The sequence below is a fragment of the Varroa destructor genome, unplaced genomic scaffold (genome assembly GCF_002443255.2).
Source record: "Varroa destructor unplaced genomic scaffold, Vdes_3.0 BEIS01000001.1, whole genome shotgun sequence".
Classification (NCBI taxonomy): domain Eukaryota; kingdom Metazoa; phylum Arthropoda; class Arachnida; order Mesostigmata; family Varroidae; genus Varroa; species Varroa destructor.
Window position 1 is genome coordinate 30,652,847 of NW_019211454.1, and position 23,145 is coordinate 30,675,991.

At 38.0% G+C, this 23,145-nt stretch overlaps 2 protein-coding genes and 1 long non-coding RNA gene across 5 annotated transcripts; 1 reads left to right on the forward strand and 2 right to left on the reverse strand.

Moving 5' to 3' along the window:
- Positions 1–4,391: 4,391 nt before the first annotated feature.
- On the reverse strand, positions 4,392–5,511 carry LOC111243035 (U20-hexatoxin-Hi1a-like). Its single transcript, XM_022788047.2, has 2 exons — positions 5,333–5,511; positions 4,392–5,049 (listed from the first exon to the last, which is right to left on the reverse strand). Exons 1-2 carry the CDS (start codon positions 5,360–5,362, stop codon positions 4,804–4,806), a joined length of 276 nt encoding a protein of 91 aa, XP_022643782.1. The 5' UTR covers positions 5,363–5,511; the 3' UTR covers positions 4,392–4,803.
- A 74-nt stretch (positions 5,512–5,585) lies between these two features.
- Positions 5,586–9,577, forward strand: LOC147758505 (uncharacterized). 2 transcript variants are annotated; one of them, XR_015327291.1, is made up of 3 exons: positions 5,586–5,962; positions 6,956–7,344; positions 8,675–9,577. It is a non-coding gene; the product is annotated as an uncharacterized LOC147758505 (long non-coding RNA). The 2 variants fall into 2 exon arrangements; XR_015327290.1 differs by having other exon boundaries at positions 5,591–5,962; positions 6,956–7,073.
- On the reverse strand, positions 9,563–21,445 carry LOC111243024 (uncharacterized). 2 transcript variants are annotated; one of them, XM_022788027.2, is made up of 12 exons: positions 21,037–21,443; positions 17,902–18,205; positions 17,349–17,469; positions 16,526–17,140; positions 15,945–16,127; positions 15,607–15,771; positions 15,241–15,327; positions 14,717–14,932; positions 14,473–14,583; positions 13,829–13,992; positions 12,682–12,950; positions 9,563–12,530 (listed from the first exon to the last, which is right to left on the reverse strand). In XM_022788027.2, exons 1-12 carry the CDS (start codon positions 21,104–21,106, stop codon positions 12,325–12,327), a joined length of 2,511 nt encoding a protein of 836 aa, XP_022643762.1. In that variant the 5' UTR covers positions 21,107–21,443; the 3' UTR covers positions 9,563–12,324. The 2 variants fall into 2 exon arrangements, with proteins under 2 accessions (XP_022643762.1, XP_022643769.1); XM_022788034.2 differs by lacking the exons at positions 9,563–12,530; positions 13,829–13,992 and having other exon boundaries at positions 12,770–12,950; positions 21,037–21,445.
- Positions 21,446–23,145: the final 1,700 nt, after the last annotated feature.

Genomic DNA, 23,145 nt, shown 5'->3' on the forward strand with positions numbered 1-23,145 from the left:
CTAGACACGAGTGGCAATTGAGCACCTGTCTCAGCTGATTTAGGCATCAGGTCGACAGGCAATTTTTGTTACAACGAGCTGTCGCCTAAGGTAACCATTATAAATCAAAACTAACGGTAAGATCTATCAGATTTTATAAGTTAACGCCTACAGGTTTATTCATAATAATGATTTTTGCTTTTCGATACTTCTGGGTTTAAAATTAATCTTTTCTGACAAATGGTGACACAATGACGGGTCGACCTTGACAAACACAGAAGTGCAAGCAAGCGACTTGTTTTAGAAACAGCAACGAGTGGGCGAGATTACCCGTTCAGTACTTAAAGGCAGCTAAATGGGTACACTAGTAGTATGTAATCATATGCAAAAATCCCAGTTTCCCAGAAAACGTATTTTTTACATAGTTTAGTGCATTCATTTTATATATGAATTTAATGTAGCTTTGCGTATCTCTGACTATTAAGGTCTACTTTCCGCTTCATATATTGAATCTATTTTATTTTCTACGAAAGCGAGGCTTGAGAGAAGAAGGGAGACGAGTTCGGACACACCTACTCGATATATGTTTATTCTCCATTTATACACATGCGCCGTCGGCATTTTTTATGGGTTTCAAGAGCTTTTGGGCTATAGCAATAGAGAAACGAGACTAGACGCTATTCCATACAACTCTGCCAACGCTACCTGAAACGGCTCTTCCATAACATCACGAAAGAGAGCTGCACCTCTAGTAGCAAATACCTTGACTGATGTCCTACGCTGCCGTGGCGATGCTTCAAGCCGAGCTGGATTGATGCTGGGCGTTGGATATTCCCCATTCTTAGAGTTTCTCTTGGGGCGTTCCTCTCCGTTTGATGGCTCCAGTAGCCGGGATTACCAAGTCCCTGGGTTTTGCCACGATGGATGCAGGGCTGAGTTCTGAGTCAGAAGCCTCCTAACTGCCTTGCCCGTCTCATCCGGTAGTACACATGGCCCAGCTCCGCTTTTCAAAATCCCTTTCTAATGTGAAGAGTTTTCCTCGAAGCCCTGGCAAAGAATGCCAATTCTTTAGAGTAGTCGCCGACTACTCTATATATATACGATCGTCAACGTGTGCCACTTGAATAAACAGGGACGCTCCTTGGCGTTTTTCTGCGAAAGCGGTAGGCATAACTTCCATCACAATAATATCATAAGCAAATACATGATCATATAACGGCAATCCACAGATGTGGATTGATCTATTAGATGCTGTGTGAAAACAAGTACGGGTTCAAGGGTGGACAACGGCTAGTCTACATAACGTAAAAAAAGAAGTATGCCAAGTGTATATACATCCCCGTAATAGTTTAGTGAATAACGTATTTGTTCACAGTATTTGCATCCTAGGGATGTGTTGTGGTCTAGGTTTGGACTTTGGTATATACAGACAGACAGACAGACAGACTTCGCTTCATGCTGGAAGCCAGCGGTCTGATGAGGTTCTTAACGGCGATACCGGACGTAAAAGCTCGAGATATATATAGGCTAGTATAATAAAAAAAAAAGTCAGATATTACTATTCATTTGGACTTTTATGGCTGGAAAATGCATTCTATTTCGCAACTTCCCAGCTCATTTTTGCAAAATTCGGTTTAATCATTCACTTCCAACAATCTGAGTTTAGCCATCGACAGATTTATAATTGAATCACTACACCGATAAGCTAAATGGCGGTGCCACTGCGACTTCACTTCCATTGAGTTTAAAACAACTAGGTGTAATTTCTGTTCACAAAAAAAATACAATAGATCGTTTACTACTTTGCATATGCCCTATTAACAAGAACACTCCATTGTATCGCATGGCGGTTCGCCGTCTAATGTAATGACAACGTCAATAGTAAAGCGTTCAGGGTTGTTCTGTTCCAATGCTACCTAGCTTTGTTCTCATCAGACGATCACCTGCGAGCTTTATGAAATGTCTATAATTAAAAAAAAAAAAAAAAATGGCATATCATCTTTCCGATGTTTACTCTTGTTTTATATTCAGAGTAGAACCGCGAACGGGACGCACAATAAACAAGCATCGTACCTGGCTGCCTTCAGTCGTTTTTCAATTTTCGGCCGTCAGGTCGACAGAGGGATCTCCGTAAGCATAATCTGCAGGATGTTTTCTACGGACGAGACTCACAAAGCTAGCAAGTCAATGAGTATATGCGATGACTGGCCAAAAAGTCATTTCTTGGCAATTTCTAGTGAATTCTATCAGCACACACAGTGGTGACATTGAGCAGGCATTGTTGGTTACCGGTGGGGAAAGAAACGACGACTGTCCCGAGAAATGTTAACAGCAACAGAATAAAGCTATTTTACTCGCCTCAGACATATACACCCAATGCCCTTCAACCAAGTTCACAGAAGGCACGTGCGACACCAACAGGTGAACAAGCTGTAATATGGGATAGAAGGCTCTTTTGAATAATGCGTTTTCTCAAACAAGTTTGAGAGTTTATATAGACATGGGCATTTTCACATCGATGTCCAGCCTGGTTGCTCGGAGGATCTAATCTTTGCATGAACTTCCGAAAGCTAGAGTGAATTTCATTCTTAGATAACGAACTAACCGTATCAAACGACGGTTCAATTACAATACGAGGACGGGTAACGATGATCAAAACCCGGTAATGGAGTATTTAAGTCAGTTCAATCGATCATTTGAAGATAAGGTCGTACACTATGCAATTGAATTTCTGAAGCAGACTAAATTGTAGCAAGAAAGTGTAGTTACTGGACCACTGACATAAAAGAATGCGAAATCTATAACCAAATGACCGGCACGGATTAAAGATGGAAGCGCGAGGTGGTATTAGGGTGGCTGTACCGAGCATACAGACCAAGCAAACCTGAACCCATTCTAGGTACGATTAACGAAATAACATAACGGTACTTTTTAGCTGCATACTAACCGGTTTTAGATTGAATCTTACAAAAAAGAAAAGTTATCTTTGGTCTTTCAGCACTGAATGATTTCTATTTCTGTATAAGGAATACGACTTTAGAATTAGTCAACTTCTCGGCGCTCTCAACGTAGTACCAAAACATAATTAATCAGACCTGATTACGTATCTCGGACAACTGCAAACTCAATAAAGTTTGTCTTCATAGAAAAGCAGAATGCTTCAAGTTCATTTTGTTGAAAAGGCTATCTAGCCGACCTGTCGGCAGCTCGACAAGCAACACGCATGTGAATGAATGTGAAATAGTGTCATAAATCAATTATTTTTGGCAATTTGCCGGCTCTCGTAGCTTCTCTTTGGCCGTCGGACATAGGCAAGTTGTATCTGTCAATGCAAACGGAGTGCACAGCCAACCGCTGTCTCATCTCCAACTCATCTGTCGGCGACTGGCAGGGCAAGCTTTCACATTCTCTTATTTCTTTCGTCGTGGCCTTAGAACCAGCATCAGGCTCTAGGCAACAAAGGCCGAGGTGCAAAACTAGCCAGTGCGGGTTCCAGTAACACGGTCGACTATCTTGACAGGGCACGCTTCATGTCTGGATTGTGCACTAAAATTTGCAAACTGTTATATCGCATTTGTTTTACAAGTCCTCTATAATTAAAGTAATAAATATAATTATTTATAATATATGCCGGCACACTAAAGAATAACGCCTGGAGAATTATTGCAGCATTCAATTTGAACCTATATAAATATTGACACTATACTTTTTTTTTGCTAGAATCGCAAAAAGATCTTTTTCTATGTAGTGACCGAAACTGTTATTTGGATTTTCATCACAACTGTTTGGGCCTTCAAGAGGGTTAGCTTCTAACGCAGTCGATTTTTACGTTACACCAAGAAATAAAAATGAATATACCTAACACCAATCAAAACGGGCTGAATGGCAGTTTTGCAGGGCCCTAATATCGATAAGCACTCCTCAGCTTTTTTGGAAAAGTTGGTAATATAAAGTGATTTTGGCGTCAAGGAGTATCAGACACCTTTATAGAAACTTTTACAAGGTGTGCCAAGGACAGAACGTCACCAACGTATGTTGGTAAAAATTATACAACCTTTGGCTTTTAACCTTTTAACCTTTGGCAAAATAATACTCTCAGTATGAGAGAAAGATAAAGCTGATAGAAATAATATTTGTGATAATTTAAGTAGTTGTCAACATCATCGATGTCTGATCCACATTCATTCATTCATTCATTCAAGTTCAACTGAACCTGGAGATTACCAACTCGTATGAAAATATTCTTTATTTTCCAAAACAGACAGATTTCCAGAACCTCAAAATTAAAATAAACTATTAGAATAAATTCAGCTGTTAGAATAAATCTCGCCTCAATGTTACTTGAGATAATTGTATAGCGTTTTTCTTCTGCGGTTCTCATTCAATTGACGTGGAAACAATATAGCAGGTAGTCTACGAAAAAAGCAAAAATACCTTTATTGTATCTCCCTTATTCATATTATCATATATTATGTTTTATTATAGCCAATTATATGTAGGGTTTGTATTATACAACCTCTTTTCGTATATACATCGAAGGTGATCACCTGTCGAACCAGTTCCACCTCTACACAAGATTCGAATACTCAATTTCATTTAGGGATGGTTTCTGGCGTACCAATTGATCTCTTTTTGTCGATAGGTAATTCCGTGCAGCCATCCAAGAGCGTCCCTATCTCGTGTTCCAAACACTTTTTAGTAGTTGTCGAGGCCAGATCAAACGAAACTGAAGTTAAGACCTGCACACGTTTGTCCTGCCAGCAGGATCTTCGTTAGGCATCTTGGAGCTTTGTATCGTCGCTACTCCTTCAAGAAACAGCTGGACTAGCACTGAGGCAATCCGGCGCCGGGTGCTTTCTCTGTGTCTTTGATGCATTTTCCGCTACGAGGCTCGACGCAGCAGCAATATCCACTTGTTGGATGACACTGTAAAGGCATGTAATTTCCGTGTTGGTCACACTGCCAGATTTCCTGACCCAACAGAGCAGGCTGTTTCATATTAGCCCGCGTGCAGGGTCCAATGTGTACATCTGAATCTACCGGTTCCGACAAAAGTATAAAAGCCGCGAGCTGCGAAAAAAACAGTGCAATAAACACAAGTTAGTATATAAGAGTAGATCACTCTAATTTAGTAGACTACTTGAGAAATGGGCCGAAGAATAATTCCTCAGCTTACTTTTAGCGACAAGATGGTAATTGTTTTCACCATTTCCATACTATATTGTATTGAGAGAATTTTTCTTACACGAACAGTAAGTCATTAAGGTAAGGATTCATCAAGTATCTGCAATTTATACGTATGAAACAAAATAAACACACGTTCATTCACCGCACAGCTCTAATGCTCACGTACCATAAGAGCAATAACTGTTGCAGTCTTCATAGTGCAGTGGGCCTTAAGGCCTTAAAAACCTTTCTAGAACGAACTTCAAACTGAGCACAAGAGAATGAATCCGTTCTCGTATTCGGAAAGATCTTTCTGACCGCTGTTATTACAAGGCACACTTAAGGAAGAATAAAATTCTTTGTTAACCACAGTCTCATGTGTTTATATACAGACCCAACCAGGTTATGAAAGAAGGTGAGGAGGGGTCGACGCTGTCGTACCAATGTTACTACTTGCCAAAAGGCGGAGGCCAAAAAGACAACAGTAAAGTGCCTCAGTTTCGTCACATTATGTAAACTGTCGGTCTCGAGACCTGAACCAGGCAGCCCAAGAATATTAGTGATCGGTTAAAATGTTTAGGCCTTCAAGCTAGGCCTCAGAAACGGACAAAGCGCAAAGCAACACCTTGAAATTTTGTTTCCACTTGAGTGAAGAGAGGCCCGCTATGGCGTTGGCCACCAAGTCGTACGAAACAGAAGCATAATATCACTCAATGAATGAACAGACATGAAGGCAATTTACAGGCATAAATGAATGCGTTATTAGTTAGCTGCACCATCCTTTATACTTGACCATTATACAAATGATCATAACTTCGTGAGTATGTGTTTTGTTTGAAACTTCACGTAGCAGCATATCCCCACTTATGGGAGAAAAGCTTTGCAGTGAGACATTCGCTTCGTACCTTGGACGCCATTTTTATGTTCAAGATGCCACCTTCTTTATTTCTCAGTGAGATAAATTTTCAAAGAAAAACTATTAAGTCTTTTGGTGGTGAAACAAACGAAATGAAGTGACTCCCAAAGCTTTACTCAATGAGATTTAAAGTTACGTCGAGTTAACAGAAGTGCCAACATTGTACAACAACCCTCGAAATGACTGTCGATCTCTGGACTACTGCAAGTTCAAACAAGCATGTGCCGTTGGTGAAATGAAATTGTTGGTTTTGTCCCTATTGGTTTATCCAAATTTTTGTCGTCGGATATTGGAAAAAAACCCGCTGCAAGTTCCAGTTTAGACAATAGTATTGTCAGGCAATTTTCACTAATACAGTCAACAATTAGAGACCATTACCCCCCTTTATGCTATCATGGGTACGGAAACCATTTGAAATGAAGCAATCCAAATGTCGCTATAGTGATTATATCATTCGATATGAGAGGGGTTAAGCAGTACAATTAAAAGCTTTTTTCCTACACCGACTAGGCTAAACGTCTGTTCATCGCTCGGCAAACCTTAGAGGTACGCAAATGATTGCAATAGTAGGAGAACTTATCAGTGCTAAATATTTACAACCAGGTAGTTTCTATAATATTGTGTTATATTGCCATGACGTAAATATACACTTAGAATTCAATAACTGTAATAATAACATTCAAATGGTGTTTTTGACGACTGTCAGAACAAGGTAGTTAAAGTTTCATGTCGTGAGTATTCGAATGACCGTCATAATTTTTACATTCCTGCAACATGATATATATATGCTGCATATATCTCCGGCTAATGGCTAGCTCGGAAGAAGCTCAGCATGTCGATGTTTCTAGGTTTTTAATGAATTCTTGACTTACTAGAATTTCATTTTCTTCGCAGGTAGCCGTTGTTAGTTCACCTATTCTCGGGGCGTCGCAGACAGATTGTGGCGTCCAGGTTGTCGTGTATAGATTGATGCTTGACGGTAGCGAGTCTTGGATTGTTCTATAGATTCTGCGTACGGCTTGACGATTCGTTCCATTTATCCCTAGTCAATACCATATATACAAATCATCGGTGCAAAAATAGATAGAACGAAATGGTGAAACTAAGAATAATAAGTTTGAAATGTCTAGCTTGTGTTATGTACACTATTATTGACTTCTACAAGGTTGGATAAGTACTTACTACCAAGTAATCTGATAAGCACTTGTCACAGAAGTAATTCCAGGCTGACGAAGGGTGCTGATCGTAAATTAAAATGGAGCACGGAATACTATCGATTCTACGTTGGTGTTTTTAGCCGATTTGGTTTTCCTTCCAGCTTAAGAAGTCTTCCCTTGGTGTTTATATCCAACAGAATATTATCATATGGTATCAGTAGCAGTTGTAGAATGACATCAGACGCATGCCATTGGAAACACTGTTTGGACTTGCGAACTCTAAAATTGCCAACAAAATTGCTGGTAAATTCAAACTACCTGTTCACATCTTACATCCCGAAGAGTTAGCAACTCTGTTTTTTAACCTCCATAAAAATAAGTACCACCCAGTTTAGTATATTGCATACGACGCGTTCAATGACAGGTCGTACCCATAGAAAAAAGCGACGAATTTACGACTGCGCTCGGTAGGCACACTTGTTATCACCGAATCTAAACAAGTTGCGCACACACATATAACATATTATCGAAGTTTGTGAGGGAACTTTGTATTAGTTCTGTAAGATATATAACTGCTAGTCAGTTACACTTTCGACAAAAAATACTATAATATCATACCCAGTAAAACGTTTGTAACACTGTATTGAAGGGATGTTTTCAAAGTACCGCTGTTATAAGAGTTCGATCCGATTTTTATCAATATAGTTCGTGCACATCCTACTATTTTCTTTGATGCAGGATGAAGACTGTCTGACTGTCAAAAGGCTTCCGAAGTAACGCGAAAATACCTCGTCATAAGTCAACATACGTTAACTTGCAAGGCTCATATTGTCATATTCATAAATACTGAAATAACAGATGTCATGAGAATGACTGTACCTTGCATAAATTCTAAGAGAACTCGACATTACTTTAAGCGCCTCTATTTTTTGTTCCGTCATTTGTTGCTCTAGTGTTTGGAGCATTGAGTCCACAATACCACTATTAGGCATTCCATCAAAAAGCTGGCACGATGACGAAAAAAAAGCTAATTATGCTCGGATTCGAACCTAGATAATCACGTGTCTTTCAAGTTTGGCAAGCATTTACAATATTCACAATGCCATCACCCGCAATATATATTGTTCTAACACTATTAAATATACCAGCAATTGTTGCAATTGACTTTTGCAGTAATCAGACAACTAACCTATGTAATCTGCACAAAAGTAAATCGTTACCTTGTTAACCCATCCGGCCAATCCAATTTTAACCGATACAAGAAAAAACTGTCAGCGCATACATACACGTAACGTTATTTTAGGTGAACTATATTGTCCTGCTTTTTATGTATCTCGCCATCATTGTGCAGTAATGATGCTCACAAAGCTCGCTCATAGCTCTCTCCATCATCATTGTCACACTGGAATGACAACAATCTTCTTCTTTAGACTCATCTATTCGTATTCTTTTTTAGAAGCGGGTCGGCAGCCACGAGGCAAGAATAAACGTCTATTAGCCGGCGCTTGCATAATCTCGAGACTGAAGAAGACGAGCTCTCTTAGACTACAGAGCAAACGCCTACCACCAGAAAGACAACAGACCGTTAACAACGGCAACACCAAATAGCGCGGTAAAATTGTTGTATACAATATGCACACTCGCGTTAAAGAACACCAACAAACTACTCTACAAGGCCGTTTTTATCTTCTGGCAAAATCTTTCAACACGGAGCTCGTATTACGATGACAGTGGGAGTCAAGAGAGCCACACGTCACGCAGCTTCTAACTGAATTATGATACATTTTAATTTAAATGTCAGTTAGTAAAGCAACATGGAATGCGAGGAACTAAAAATAAATTTGTTTAGATCAGATAAATCCCGCGTCAATTTGCGATGAAACCGTAGATTACTATAAATTAGGTAATGTGAGTTTTACAGAAGATGGCCAAACCGGAAAAGATAAAGCTGCCTATAAGGAAAATTTCTATCTGAGTACTTATCCGTAATTTGTAGTCAACTATGAGTAATACGAATTATAAATATAACATGTTCCGTTATATAATAATAATACAAATTTTATAGTACTTATGTGGCGTCGTTTTAGTCTCTTTTAGCCAATGGCTTGGCTTAATCGTCCAAGCCACTGCGTTAATGGCACCGATAACAGAATGAAAATGATACGCATACATCGAAAGTAGTCGTGTTTAAACTCAAAGATAGATTTCTTTAACACGTATGGACATAATTTTTGATCAGCCATTCTTGTACAACTCAATATTAATGAAGTTTTTGTATGAAATGGGGTCTATATAATAAATTGAAGCGATGGAATTTGATTTCTAAAAATGAAGACAAAAAGACTATCAATAGCTAGAACTTCTCTTTATTAATTACGTGTATATTATTTTGTTAGACAGACTTATATTCTCTACTTCTATGTTTAAATGACTTTGTAACGCATCTCCAAAAAGTATCCATTTGAACAATTATATAGGTATATTTGTATATCCAGTTTTATAATAATAACTGCGTATAATATATGATAATCATATTCGTATATTGAATACAGTGACGGAAAAAACGATAAGCGTAAAATATGGCGACTCCATTGCACTTCTGGCGCAGACGTCAAATGCGTACATAAACACTATTGTTTATATTGTATATGCCATCTAAAATCTCTAAACGACTGCTATATTTGTTAAAATTACATAGCGAATATTGGTTAAACATTTTAGCTTATCACATTCATCTAATCGAAATTCCTTCGACACAACCACCGATAACCCTGAGATAATTGCTATAGTTTTTGCGTGTCATCAGTTTTACACATAGCATACCTGTATAACTAATTCTAAGTGGACAACTTGCAAGATCTCAAACAATACTATTCGAAAGCAGAGTAGAGCGTGCAAAGAACTATGAACCAAAAACACGAATCGGATTAATACCCAACGTAGAATTGACAATCTTTTGATCATTGTTGCGTTACGTATACCAACATGACCATATCGCCAGGTTATGCAGAATAGTGAATACGTTTAGCATGTGCTGAAGCAATGGATCCTCCTTTAATCGGGGAAAAGCTGGCTGGAAAAGATCTCCAAGAAAAAGTATTACCTAATCTTAATGTAAACGCGGTGCTGTTCTATTGACGCCCTATTGATGATACCTCGATGTAAGCCTCTTAAGCCGACAAGAAGCTGGCACGGTATGCCTATAATTAATCTCAGTTGTTGGTTCGTAACGTGAACAGCATGCTCAGCCGAACGCACAATTCTCGCTATCAGATAGACAAAATTGGAGCGACGAAAATAAGATACTCTTTTTTTGCACTCACTTCTGTCGATGTCGGCTCTCATTACATTGTTCCTTGCTTTAAATTAGTTTCTATTTCAGCGTAGCTTCTTAGTCGATTACAGTCGGAGAAAGTTTTTTTGACTTCATTAAAAAACGATGCCAAATTATTTTTAGAGAGAAAGCTCGTCGACTTAGCATCTACGAAAGTTTTTGTGGCAAGTGAAGATGCACGTTCATGTATTTCTGTCAATTACAATAAGAATACGTGCGTTGACCAATGCCACGATCCCTGTAAGTTTCATAGATACTATAACAATAACCTGAAGAAATGAACCCTTGTACTTAAATTCAATAGGATGACGGTGAATACAGTTTTTAGCGATCTCGTAAGTTTAAGGCAACCAAATAATAAATGCAACCCAAGCAATCGTACCTAGCTAGCTTTTTATGCACAAATAATACAGTTTGGCTGAGATTACATAGAAATCCCAGTGCATTAAAAAAGAGGAAGGCTCTTAACTGCATCGTCTATAAAGTACATTGCCAAAGTATAATGTCTATAGGGTACAATAACTATATGATGGCTATGATATATATAATAACTATATGATTAGCTCTGCCGCAAGTCTACTTTTTTTTAAATGCGCGCCGAATTTAAGTGTATGAAGTGAACAGAAACATATAATAGAAAAACTGATGTTCCATACAAGCTCACGTTTCACAGAAGACATAAAAAACCTTTGGAACATTTTCTAGTATATGTATTTCTACTATCACAGTCATATGAAATATTGCAACGAAAGAATGCTGGTAAGACACTTGTAGTAACAGCTCATATGCTTTTGTTAATGACTCGTCGGGAGTCACGATAATTACACGAAGAGTGTCGCTGGTATGAAGTTTTTACTTTGAGTCGGTGCTGTTAACCGATATATTCAAGTGCCATAGCCATCCTTTAAGGGAACATGGTTTGTTTTTATGCTTGAGACGTCATCTGGCAAGGCCAGCTAATAAGCACCATTTCAATAGATTAGGATCCACACTAGATGTTCTCACACTAGATGTTAGAGTGCCTATTTGCATTTTGCATTAACTTAACTAAGTAATTACGTATTAATTTTCTGCGATCATGGATATCCTTGAACGTTTACTGCACAGCTTGTGTGACTTCCCATAACCAAAATTGTTTGGTAGGTGATTAGTCCGCGAGTTATTATCCCATATCATTTATTTGTATCGACTGTCTAAAAAGTATGACGTAGCAACCGAACTAAATTTGATCATCATATCCAAGTCGAAATGCACCCGAGTAAGACTAGATAGAAGTTTGTCCTTTTTTGCCCCTTTTACAATATCACCACAATAATAAGTTTAATTCAGTTCCTTCGTAATGTATACATAGATTAGCTTATATACGATATTTGAGATATATTTCGGCTTTCGTTAGTAGCATGTTATTGCCTAACACCAGCTATAAGCAACAATGAGGGTGTTCATAACATAATATTTACATATAAAAGTTTCGAACTTACGCGTTGTGTTGAAATGTTTTAAAATGTATTTAAATCGATATGCTTTTGAATACAAAATACGGAAAAAATGGTAGTGATCGATATCGCCCAACTAGGGCGTGTTCCAAGCCATATTTTCAAGAAATTAGTAGGATGCAACATGCTAGCATAAAAATTTCATAAAATGTATGGGCTACTTATTTCTAGATAAACGGTGCATTTTGAATTTTAAAGAACATGAGGTGTACGACATTCTGCATTCTGCTCGGGCTCTTTTTTGGCCGCGTTTGATCGTCGCAAGCAGCTCATTGATTAAGGTTTTCTGCGCTGTTTCTTCGCAGCAGTAGTGAAGCTTGTTTTAGATTGTTGGCGCAGGTTATGCTTGTGTTGGGTACCGCCCGCGGCTACTTGGACATTCTTGGGCAAAAGGGATCTACGCATATAGAGCGTCTTCGTGTTTACCACTTCACAGTCTATTTGCATTACGGCTACGCGGCCTGGCGGGATCTTCATTGTATCTGTAATTAAAATAAACAGAGTAATTAGCGGCAAACAATTAAAAAAAGACTTCTTTCTAGCAAACTAAAAAAATCGTCTTGGAAATGCGGGCTTCTTAAGACATGACTGCAGACAAGTATTCAAACGTGTATTAAAATCAAAAGTACTAACCATTTTTAGCTGAAGCTATCGCCGGCATTAGGAGCGCAATTTTGGGCCGAGCAGTAGAGTTAGCCTGACGAGCGCTGAGTAAAACCGTATCTGGTGGTCCTGAGAAAGCAAGCAGGTAGAAGGTATCGTTGCGCTTACGTACTTCATTTAAGAGAGCTCGTGAAGGCCATGAAGGAGGTAATGGGAGCTCTTTTGAAGCCACAGACGACCCGTCGGATGATGCACGGGGCCCTTCTTCAATTGTGCGTATGGGATCGGCATCGAGACCGCTGAAAAAATAGACGTAAAACATTGCAACAAATTACCGTAAAGTACCGTACCACTCGAAATTAAATAATATATCAGACTATATTATATAAACTTTAAAAAAGTTTATATTAAGTATTAATTAAATAAGTAAGTATTAAGTATTAAAAGTAATATTAACTATAATCATGTTTTCAAATGATACGTCTTAGCACCAACTACCGTGACCTGCATATAAACTAAATATTGGCACTACATACCCAAATAGCTATCTATAGCCTAGCAGTAGGTGAACAATTAGATTAATTTTTCACAGTTAAATGCTAAAGGTAATCGGCTCTAACAGCTGTCAAGCCAAGACATTGAACTCTTATACCGAGAGTAAATGCATCAATGAGGTTTGTGCATTTCGATTTGTGACTACGCATAGCACTGATCTTTAACCTATAATTTATGGAGCAAGTTAAAATCTTGGTCACACGAATGCAGCTATTTAATAAACAGCAGTCTAACTTCCTAATTCTCGTTCTAAAAGTCGTTCGCTTTTTCTATAGCAACGATTGATTTTTATCAGGTGAAAACCCTAAGTTCTTCCTACTATAGTCTCTTATTCTGGTACGTAATGCGTAACTTCCACCATGTTGTGTATGCGCCATTGAATCATACTATAAGCCAAGGGGAAGTCGCACCTGCACCCGATAAAAGGTGTCTGTGGCCGCTACCCCATAGACTAATGTTCAAAGACGCCTGTATTGAATACTGTAATGCAGAGAAGACCACCGCTATCGCAGCGCTCTGTGCGATTTTACCACCCCTACTTTTCCTTAAAAATGGTCTGCTATAGCCTATACAAAATATCTAACAGAGGTGAAAGTAAATATTAAATCAACCTATTATTTACCTTAGTAGGCTAGGCCAAAACGAAGTGGAACTACGTAGAAAAGGCGGGGATTGCAGGCCATCAGTAAACTGTGTGCCTTGAGGAATCCCAGATGCCAAAGCCCATGCTCGAGAAGCCCAGCGACTCAAATACTCTTGTACTCGAAGAGATTCCGTTGAATTCACCTACATTCATATATCCAGATTAGGTGGAACATCAGCAGAGACTTATCAGCTCAGGCATTGCAGTTACTAAGTCGAATTGTTACAGAATACTGTTAATGATTGGGTGCGCCAAAGTCTATGGAGAATTTGAAAAACGTGTCCACATTAAAAATATGCTGCACAGTTAAATCCATTCTTTACTGCAGTAGTTTGAAACTTTAATAAATACGAGACTTTTTTCAAGATGTTTAGAGATCTTTGACCTATCCAGTATTTTGAATTAAGCACACGTCAACACGCCGACCTATGGTATGCAAAAGCATGCGTGACGCATCTGTGTACATTAATGTATGTATTTTCGGGCCACATACAATTCGGGAGCGTTTCTAGCTTTACGGGATAGCGTAGCATTCATCTAAATGGGCCTATCGCTACGTGTTCTACGTACAATATATGCATTTACATAAAATACTTGAAATTATACATAAATGGACTACTAACCCATTGGCTGCCACAACCAGGTTTGCCTTTTGCCAAGCCATCTGCAAACGGCAATTCTTCAATCCCACGAGTCTCATTCATCCAAAGTAAATGTCGACTGTTCACAGAAATCTGAAATGAGAGTGGCACCTTCATTAGGGACACCTTTTATAGTTTGACTTGTAATCTATGTGTGGCCCTCACATAATTTTATTTGGCATATTTTGATGTTAATATGAAAAAAAATGTCTACGTATGAACATACCGGATGCCTTGTTTCACCCACAGCAGCTGCAACCGCCGTCTGAACTGGTGAAATGCGCTCGTCGAGAGGATCCGTGATATGGCCTTTAAGGACAAGAGACTGGCTTGTTTCACGAGGCGAACCTAATCCTAAGTTAAATATAACCACAAGACCAAGCACACATAACACAGCTCCTTTCGATGTCGCAGCACGCAATCGACCTTCCAGCTCTGCTATCTGTTACCAATACAAATGTAAAATATATTTTAGATTTCGACTAGCCTCTATTTTCACACCGAGGAGATGGGGCATTTTCTATAACATTCCGAACAGCACCGTGTATTAAACTTTCAAACTTGCTAAAGACCTTTTTACTTACGCATTTATCAGAGCTTGAGAATAATTATACATAGATCGTGGAAATACTGATTTTCCAGGGCTCTGCTCCACTATATAGTCCGAACGACTTCTCTTTGATACCGTAAAACAGAATAATTTAAATAAAAATGAAATAAAAAAAATGAATACATTTTTTTTTGACTTACTTTTAGTTTGAGATTTGCATTTTCATCTTTCAGGTGTATATTTTCAGACCGAAGAGATACAACTTCATCTTGAAGTAGCTGGGTTTGCTAAATTCAAAATGGATTTGTAACAATAATTTAGGAAATGGGCCTTTGCAGTAATAGCATGAAAGAACTCATAATAATAACACCTGCTTAAGATAGTTGTGCTTCTCGAATTCTCGGTTGAGAATAACGTTCATTGCCGGAATTAAGACTTCATAATTGCTTTAATCCACATGGGTTAATCATAAATAAAAAAAAAAAGTTGTAAAAACAATTAAACAAATAAAACAAGGAAACCTTCAAATATTACGATCTAACTACGTGTGCATTAGAATTATGGACCTCTTTTCGTCTTTGACGTGATTGAAGGGCACTCTCTCGGTTGCGAATCATCCGCTGACGCTTTCTTGCAAGGGCGTCCTCCATTGATATTGTTCCTGGAGGCATCCGGAGCAATGAACGCTGTTGTGGAGGGGTTGGAGCCCGAGTGGCCTGTTTTATATTTGCCTGCGTAGAACAAAATGAACAATAACGTATTAATGCTTGCCATCCTACGTCATTGAATGTTGTTTGTCCATTAAATAATGTACGTATTGCAGTTTAGGGCTTCCGATTTCAGGAATCAGGTAACGCGGCTACTCTACGTGTTACCTAATGCAGATATGTGTCTATAAACATACCGGACGCATTTCTTTATTTTGCTGTTGCAAAGATGCAAAAGGCATAGCGGTAGTAGCGGTCATCACAGGAATCATCGTACTCTGAGGTCCGACAGGAATGAACATTGTTGGATTGGTCGTGACCAGTCCAACCTGTGCAGTGTCAGCTGCTTGTAATAAAGTTGCTGGTAATTGACAAGTTACCTGAAAAAGTCCAGAGCAGAAGAAACTGATAAGGAAGTATGTATTATGGGAAACACGTATTGATTATGCATCATAGCAATGTTATGCCACTGCTTCTATAGGTTATATATATATATATAGGTTATATATATATATATATATATACTATATGGTACTAAAAAAATGTAATCCAACCACAAAGCGCTATTGCGTAGAACATAATTCAACTATACTTAGGAAAACACCATGTCTTGTTGCCGGTAGCTTTACTGCAAAATTTAGCAATTGGTCAAACCGATCAGGGTAGGAGCTAATATTAACTTTTTCGTTAGGATACCAAATGGATTTTCTCTTGTTAACTTTAGCCATGGTTTGAATGTTTCTGTTTTCTCATATTAAACTCATGATAATATACTTACTTGTTGTTGATGCTGTCCTGTGCGCAGAACATTTTGTTGTTGCACAAGGGGCACTTGCACAATCTGATGACTAAAATGAATTGCTGGCTGCTGTTGGGACGCATTCTGTTGTTGTGGCTGTTGTTGAAAACTGCCAGTGGTAGTGGAACTCAAATGGGATGCCATACTACTTCCGTTAATATCATGCTGAGGACAACTCTGAAGCAAGTCCCTCATAATGTCATCATCGTGACTTCCATCGGACACGCTATCAACGGACGTCCGCACATATTCCAATGACTGTGTACTACTGGAACCCACACGTAGATACGGTCTTTGTCCCGCTTTATGGCAATATGATGTAGCAATTGAGCTGAGTTCAGTATTTTCACCGCCTTCGGCCCATTCACCTCCTGAGAGACCTGAATCGCTGCTGCTACTCGTAAGTTGATCTGGGGAACAACTGCCATCGTGATGGTCCCCGTTCGTCAGCATGTCACTTCCAAATTTATTGTTAGCAACAACAGGTGTAGACACTTGAATGATATCCTTTTTTTCAATCCTCAACGCATCTTCAGAAGAGTCAGTTTTATGTTGTTCAACGAGATTGCTGTTGTCGTTCGTGGATACACCGAACTAAAAGTGAAAATAAGATATTCAAATTGAGTGTAAAAAAGATCGCAAATTAATATATGGGCCATGGTGCGTAGCATGAAATCGTTCATTGCTCCGAATCCGTGTACAAGTATTAGCAGGAAACTAATTTCATCGGAATACTGGCATGGTAGAACACTCAGAGTTTACGAAATCGCTTGAACTTCAGCAGGGCTGGAAATAGTCTTACCCTTGTATATGTTCCCTTGTTGACTACAGCCTGTTGTCTGATCAGTAGTCTCCTCGGAACCTTTAACTCTGACAAAGACGTGTACTTTCTATTCAGACTTGTGGCATTCGAGCGACATAGGCTACAAGCAGAAGTGATGGCCACAAACAAGTATTACAACAAAAAGCATTAAATATTTCATACAAATAATATAGAGTTCAGTGAATACTTGAATGCATTGGCTACCTAAAGCTTGAACAAGAATGGCTATTCATTTACAATCTTTCAGAAGGCTAATTGGGGAAAGACCTAGCGTCAAGAGGTATTTCTATAGAAAGCCTGTTGCCGTTAATTGGCTTGAACTTGGTCTTTTAGATTTATGGGCAACTATTGGCTGAAGAAGGTAATAGAGATACAAACTAGTAACATTCGGTTCATACACAATAGATAAATGCGAGGCAGGCCATACAATCATTTAAATCATTAAATGTTTTCGTGCACTACAGCAATTTCGGTTTTCCTAGACACCCTACTTTATAACAACAATCATTTTACGGTACATAAGAGTACGTACAGATTAGAGATTTTCGCGCGATCTGACATTACAATGGATTCTGAATGGTGGATTTTCGGCCCTGTTATAAGCTGATCTGCCAAAGACAAGTTGTTATTTATAGTTGAGAAAACTAGGTCTCTATCTTCCTCCGTAAGCGGATTCCATTTTCCGTCATTCTCATTGATGCTGATATCATTAGCATCCCGTAGCTCAAGATCATCAAGTCGTTCATCCTGAGACTCGCACGAAGCGCATCGGCGATCACAACGAATGCCCAATATGGCAGCACATCGACTTCGAGGTTCGCCATCGTCGACGACATCTGAGACAATAATAGATTACTCTGTTAAAAAATGTTGATTTATTAAATAAAAAGGAGTTTGCGAATTATTATTCAATTAATATTAATGTCAGTATATTTTTAAATAAAGCTTTCCGAACCAGCGTTATGATTCTTGTATAGCAATAATGTCACACCTCTTGAAACCTTTGATTATTGCTTATCATCACAAAAAGTAATAGGACCAAATGCACTTTTCGTAGCGAAGTAATATTACTGTATCTCTCTGTATACTGTTTCGGTATGCAGGGCTTATGGCATAGCAGTATAAAGGGTACTGGTCCAATAACACATATATAGATATGTACTATAAACTTTCCATAAGTCCATTAATTTTACGGGCAGTTGAGAACGCCACTGAGCATCGTTTAGAACCTACGGCAATACGAAATTAAGCAATACTATCAATCAATCAAGATACATTCAACAATCGCTTTGCACCAAAAGATACGGCTTAACGACAAATCCAAATTCTGTGGCCGGCTAATCTAGAATTTCCAGTACTTCTTATACCTGTCATTTCCCCACCAGAAATATACGAGCTTAGTCAAACAGTATAGATAGTCGAACATATACCGAATAATTTGCTTTCGATATACCTTGTTTGCCGTGACATGCTTGCCGTAACGTATAACCCAGATATAACTAGATAATAAATTGAATAGTATTAAAGTTCTAGGCGATTAAAGTGCGCCACGAAGAGGCTGTTGTGAATGTGTGCTTCAAAAAAGCTTCTTCGCATATCCAAATCGAACACAGAATCTTGCTGGTTATTTCCCTGATCTATCTCTATCTATACTTATTTGTTAATTACTTACTCTATCATACTTAATTGTTTTTCAGACATTTAAATGTTTTATTTAATTAATTCAAATAAGTATCATAAGCAATTTAAAGGTGACTTGCCATACCATTATAGCTAAATTAGTTTATTACAGGACTGCGTCAATTACAAGACCATCTGATTTTTTGAGCACTTTCAAACAATTGCTGTTATGAAGGTTTGCCAAAGAGTTGCTTTTGAATCTATAGAATAGAAGGAACCAGTAACTACCAGTATGTTACTTAATAAATATGGTGGAAGCAACACATCGACCTTAGAGTTACCTTGAATTTATTAGTTTACAATTACCAGCTTGATTATTAAATTCGTCGGCCAGCTTTTTATTGCAAATCAACGTTAATTTAAGCCTATAAGCATAATGCAAATACGTGTTGAAGCAAATCATTTAACGATATGTCCTTGATACCATGTTTGGTGATAAATATGCTTCTCATTTTTTACCGGACAAAAGGCTGTCAGCACTGACACTCCCAAGAAGAGCCCACTGCTCACTTTGAATACACTGTTTTACGAGTAAATGATAAAATATATTTACCACTTTTAAATAAGATTATGCTTTGAGCTAGGATTGATAATTTCTACTACGGTTAAAGATATTAAATAAAAATAGCATTGATGCCGGATTAGGCACAGAGGAAAGTGTGAATTTAATGAATACTACTGCGGCAATTAGATACGCTAGCTTTGTTAGCTAGCTAGCAACTAGCTAGATACTTTACTGCCAGTATATGGTTTTTGAGATGACTGATTAAAACGCTGCATGTTAAATAAAGAACGATTAGTATTTCTCATAAGGCTACCCCTTAATCAATGATTCTGAGACTTTCTCGTGTGACTAAGTCCTGCAATACATCGTAATCACGAAATCCGTCGACCGGTAACTTTCTATTTAGAGTGTGTCTCTTAGAGAAGTAACATGCAAATGCTCACTAGCTCCCATTGATTTTTATTGCACATGATCTTTTACAGGAACTTATTAAAAATTAATTCTACTAAATGAAGTGAAAAAGCGCGAGATGTTTAAAACGCCCATATACTACATCGACGACATGTTATGACACGTTCCCTTTAATAAACACTAATAATCATTGCTCTTCGTTCTACAGACAAAAAGTAAGTATGTTTCACAAACGGAATAAACCTCCAATAGGACAAAAGGCCAAACTAGGGCAATTTTTGATTATTGAGCACATACTTCATAAGAAACAGCTTCTCCTATGACTGAATATACTTTTAAAAGAAAATACACTGATAAAAAACTGTAGAACTAGCGGGATTCTCGTTGACGATGGTAGAGCATGCATGCATTTCAATACATTATTCGTCTCAGTAGGCTAGGAACCGTATGTTGCTTTGCATGTTCATTTCGCATTTAAGTTGGAGTCCAAGCGTTATTCTAAAGAATACGGGATTATTAATTTGGAATAAAAACACCAGAAACTGCAAAATAAGCAATTTCTGTAACTTATTAGGTAGCTTTAATTAACCGTAGTTCACCATTTGCACTATAGTTCAAGTGTGCAATGAGCTTTTGCCGAATTTATTAGGGGAATCTAAACATGCTCTTGTTACTATAAACAAGAGGATAAGATATTATGGGTTTGCAATGAATCCGTGCGATAAGTATGAACTTGGGCAAAAAATATTTATTTTTGTAAATTCTCCGCATTTTCGAATTTATTGTTGAGATAACGCTTTATAGAATCCGCTATATACCATTGTTTTTTTATTATCTCTATCCCATTGACACCAACTTTAGCCCGTTTCTGCCTTTTCTTTGTACGTTCCATATGCATAGTGCTGCCCGTGAAGGTGGAATACCTGTTTCGAACACCTGTTATTACTGTACAGGTCTTTTCATATAATAGTAATAAGTAAAAATGCCGGAATTGTATCCGTAGCTAAATGTACTATGCTTGTATTATATTGAGTAATTTTGATTGGGCGTGTTCGTATACGCAAACCGCACCGAAACGCAGATCCTCAGGTGAAAGCAGGTTATTCTCTAAAAAATCATCTTGTCCACTGAAGTGTTCCATGGCTTTCCGTCTTCTTCTTCTTATATTATTCTGCGTCACTTTACAATAGATAACCCCAAGCACTAACGCTTTATAACATGGTTACACAACCTCTCGTTGACGTTCGACAACTCATGACATATAGAACGAAATAAGCAAACCGCAATCCTGTGAATCACACTATCCGCTATGACTTCGGTACACAGCTCTGCCGTCCGTGAACGGTGCCATAACCTGTTACCCCACTAGTACTCAACACCCGACAAGTCGAACACCGAGTTACACTTGTAAAAAAAGGTATATTACAGTCAGATAGCTCAGTCGGCGAGTCGGTTCGATGAGTGACGCGAAAAACAAATATCGAGGTGGCAAAACATCAACAACGCAGCAGACGACTCTGAAGGCGGTACTTTTTAAACGGCTTTACGCTTGGCTCGCCCGCGCAGAGCGGCTAAAGCTGGATAAACTTCAGATCGTAGAAGATCGAATCGAAACGAATCTCTTTTAAAATATTGAGGTATCGCTGTTCAAATAGAAATGTAAGAAGCAGCCGATTGTAATGTTACGTTTCATTATTAGTCCACATAAATCTAAACAAGAAGTAGGTTAATTTCTTCAATGATTGCAACTGAGCTGCGTTAAAGCGCGTTTTTAGAGGACATAACGTAAATTAGTTACAAAATAATTTATTAACGGGCCGTCTATGTCAGAATAATTCCTGCTGGCTGTAAATATATATACGTTTGGACCAGATCTTTGAGTAGACATTTTTAAAAATGCCTCTATTGAATCTTCGTGAAATTCAAAGTAGGTGCAGCATTTGGCTTTTTTGTGTGGTATTGAATTGATGTACTTATTCTTGCTTATTGGACACAACTTTCCCGTCACAAAAAAGATTTTGCTTTATATTTTACTTACTGTTACTTTTTTTTATTTCCGACCAAACCACTGATACGTTGCGCGTTCTTCACTCATATATTTAAAGTAAATTAGCTTCTTTTAATTCATGCATGTTTATCCATGTCCACACTACCTGTGTAATACTCATGCAGTGTTACAGAGTTGTACCAAGGATATGTCAACATTTTTTATGATATACTAAATCCATAATAAAATTTATGATAAACTGCAATATAAGCATTGATCATTTTCTACAGAATTGATAAAACTGGCAATTTAGGAAAATTGGTCTTTTTTTTTCTTTGCGTAACAAGACTGAGTTGTTAATATCTAAAGAATTGTGTTTTTGAGTATTTCACGTCCTGTACTAAAGCCGTGGCAATTCTCATTTCTTTATGTTTCAAAAAATGCTGAGGTAACGTCTGAAAGAGTAAATTAACTTTAACTGATATATAATCATAGTCCATTATTAGTATAGCATGTGCACGGTAGTCTTTCCAGCTTGAAAATAGTGAAGAGAACGCTACCAGGTTTTTCGACCTCCATATTTTCAAGCTTCCAAAAAAAAACAGCGCTAGAGGCTAGGCCGGACGCAATGAATAAAATTTTTAAATTTGTGACCTCGTACCTCTTCGCTAAGGATGCTAACACTATTTGAAAAATGACTAAAATTACTTATGAGTCAGTTTGGTATGAACATCAAAATATTCGAGTGATAATCGAACAGACAATTGTTTGGATACGTAATATTTTCAATACGCCTGTATACCCAGTAAACGGCTATTCGTATGGAACGTAAATGATGTAAAAATCTGTGCATAGACATGCAGTTAATGGGAAAGTGAAACGAAAAAAAAACCACCAAGATCAGTCCCATGAAAAACGAATCGTATTGCTTCATTGGTTAATTGAAGTATGCTATCATACGGATTAACGTTGAGCTATATGGAAAATAAAGGAAAACGGACCTTTGTAAATTGAAATGGCAAAAGTAATAACGAGCGCATGCAGCAGTACAAGTAATGTAAGTATAACATTCGAATAACGTGCTTTAGTTAATTTAAACTTAATTGCTCGTTAAACACCGGGATGTTAGTTAGCTCATTACGTACCGCTCATGCGTTACGAAGTCGAGAAACGATATTAGTGAACACTGTAAT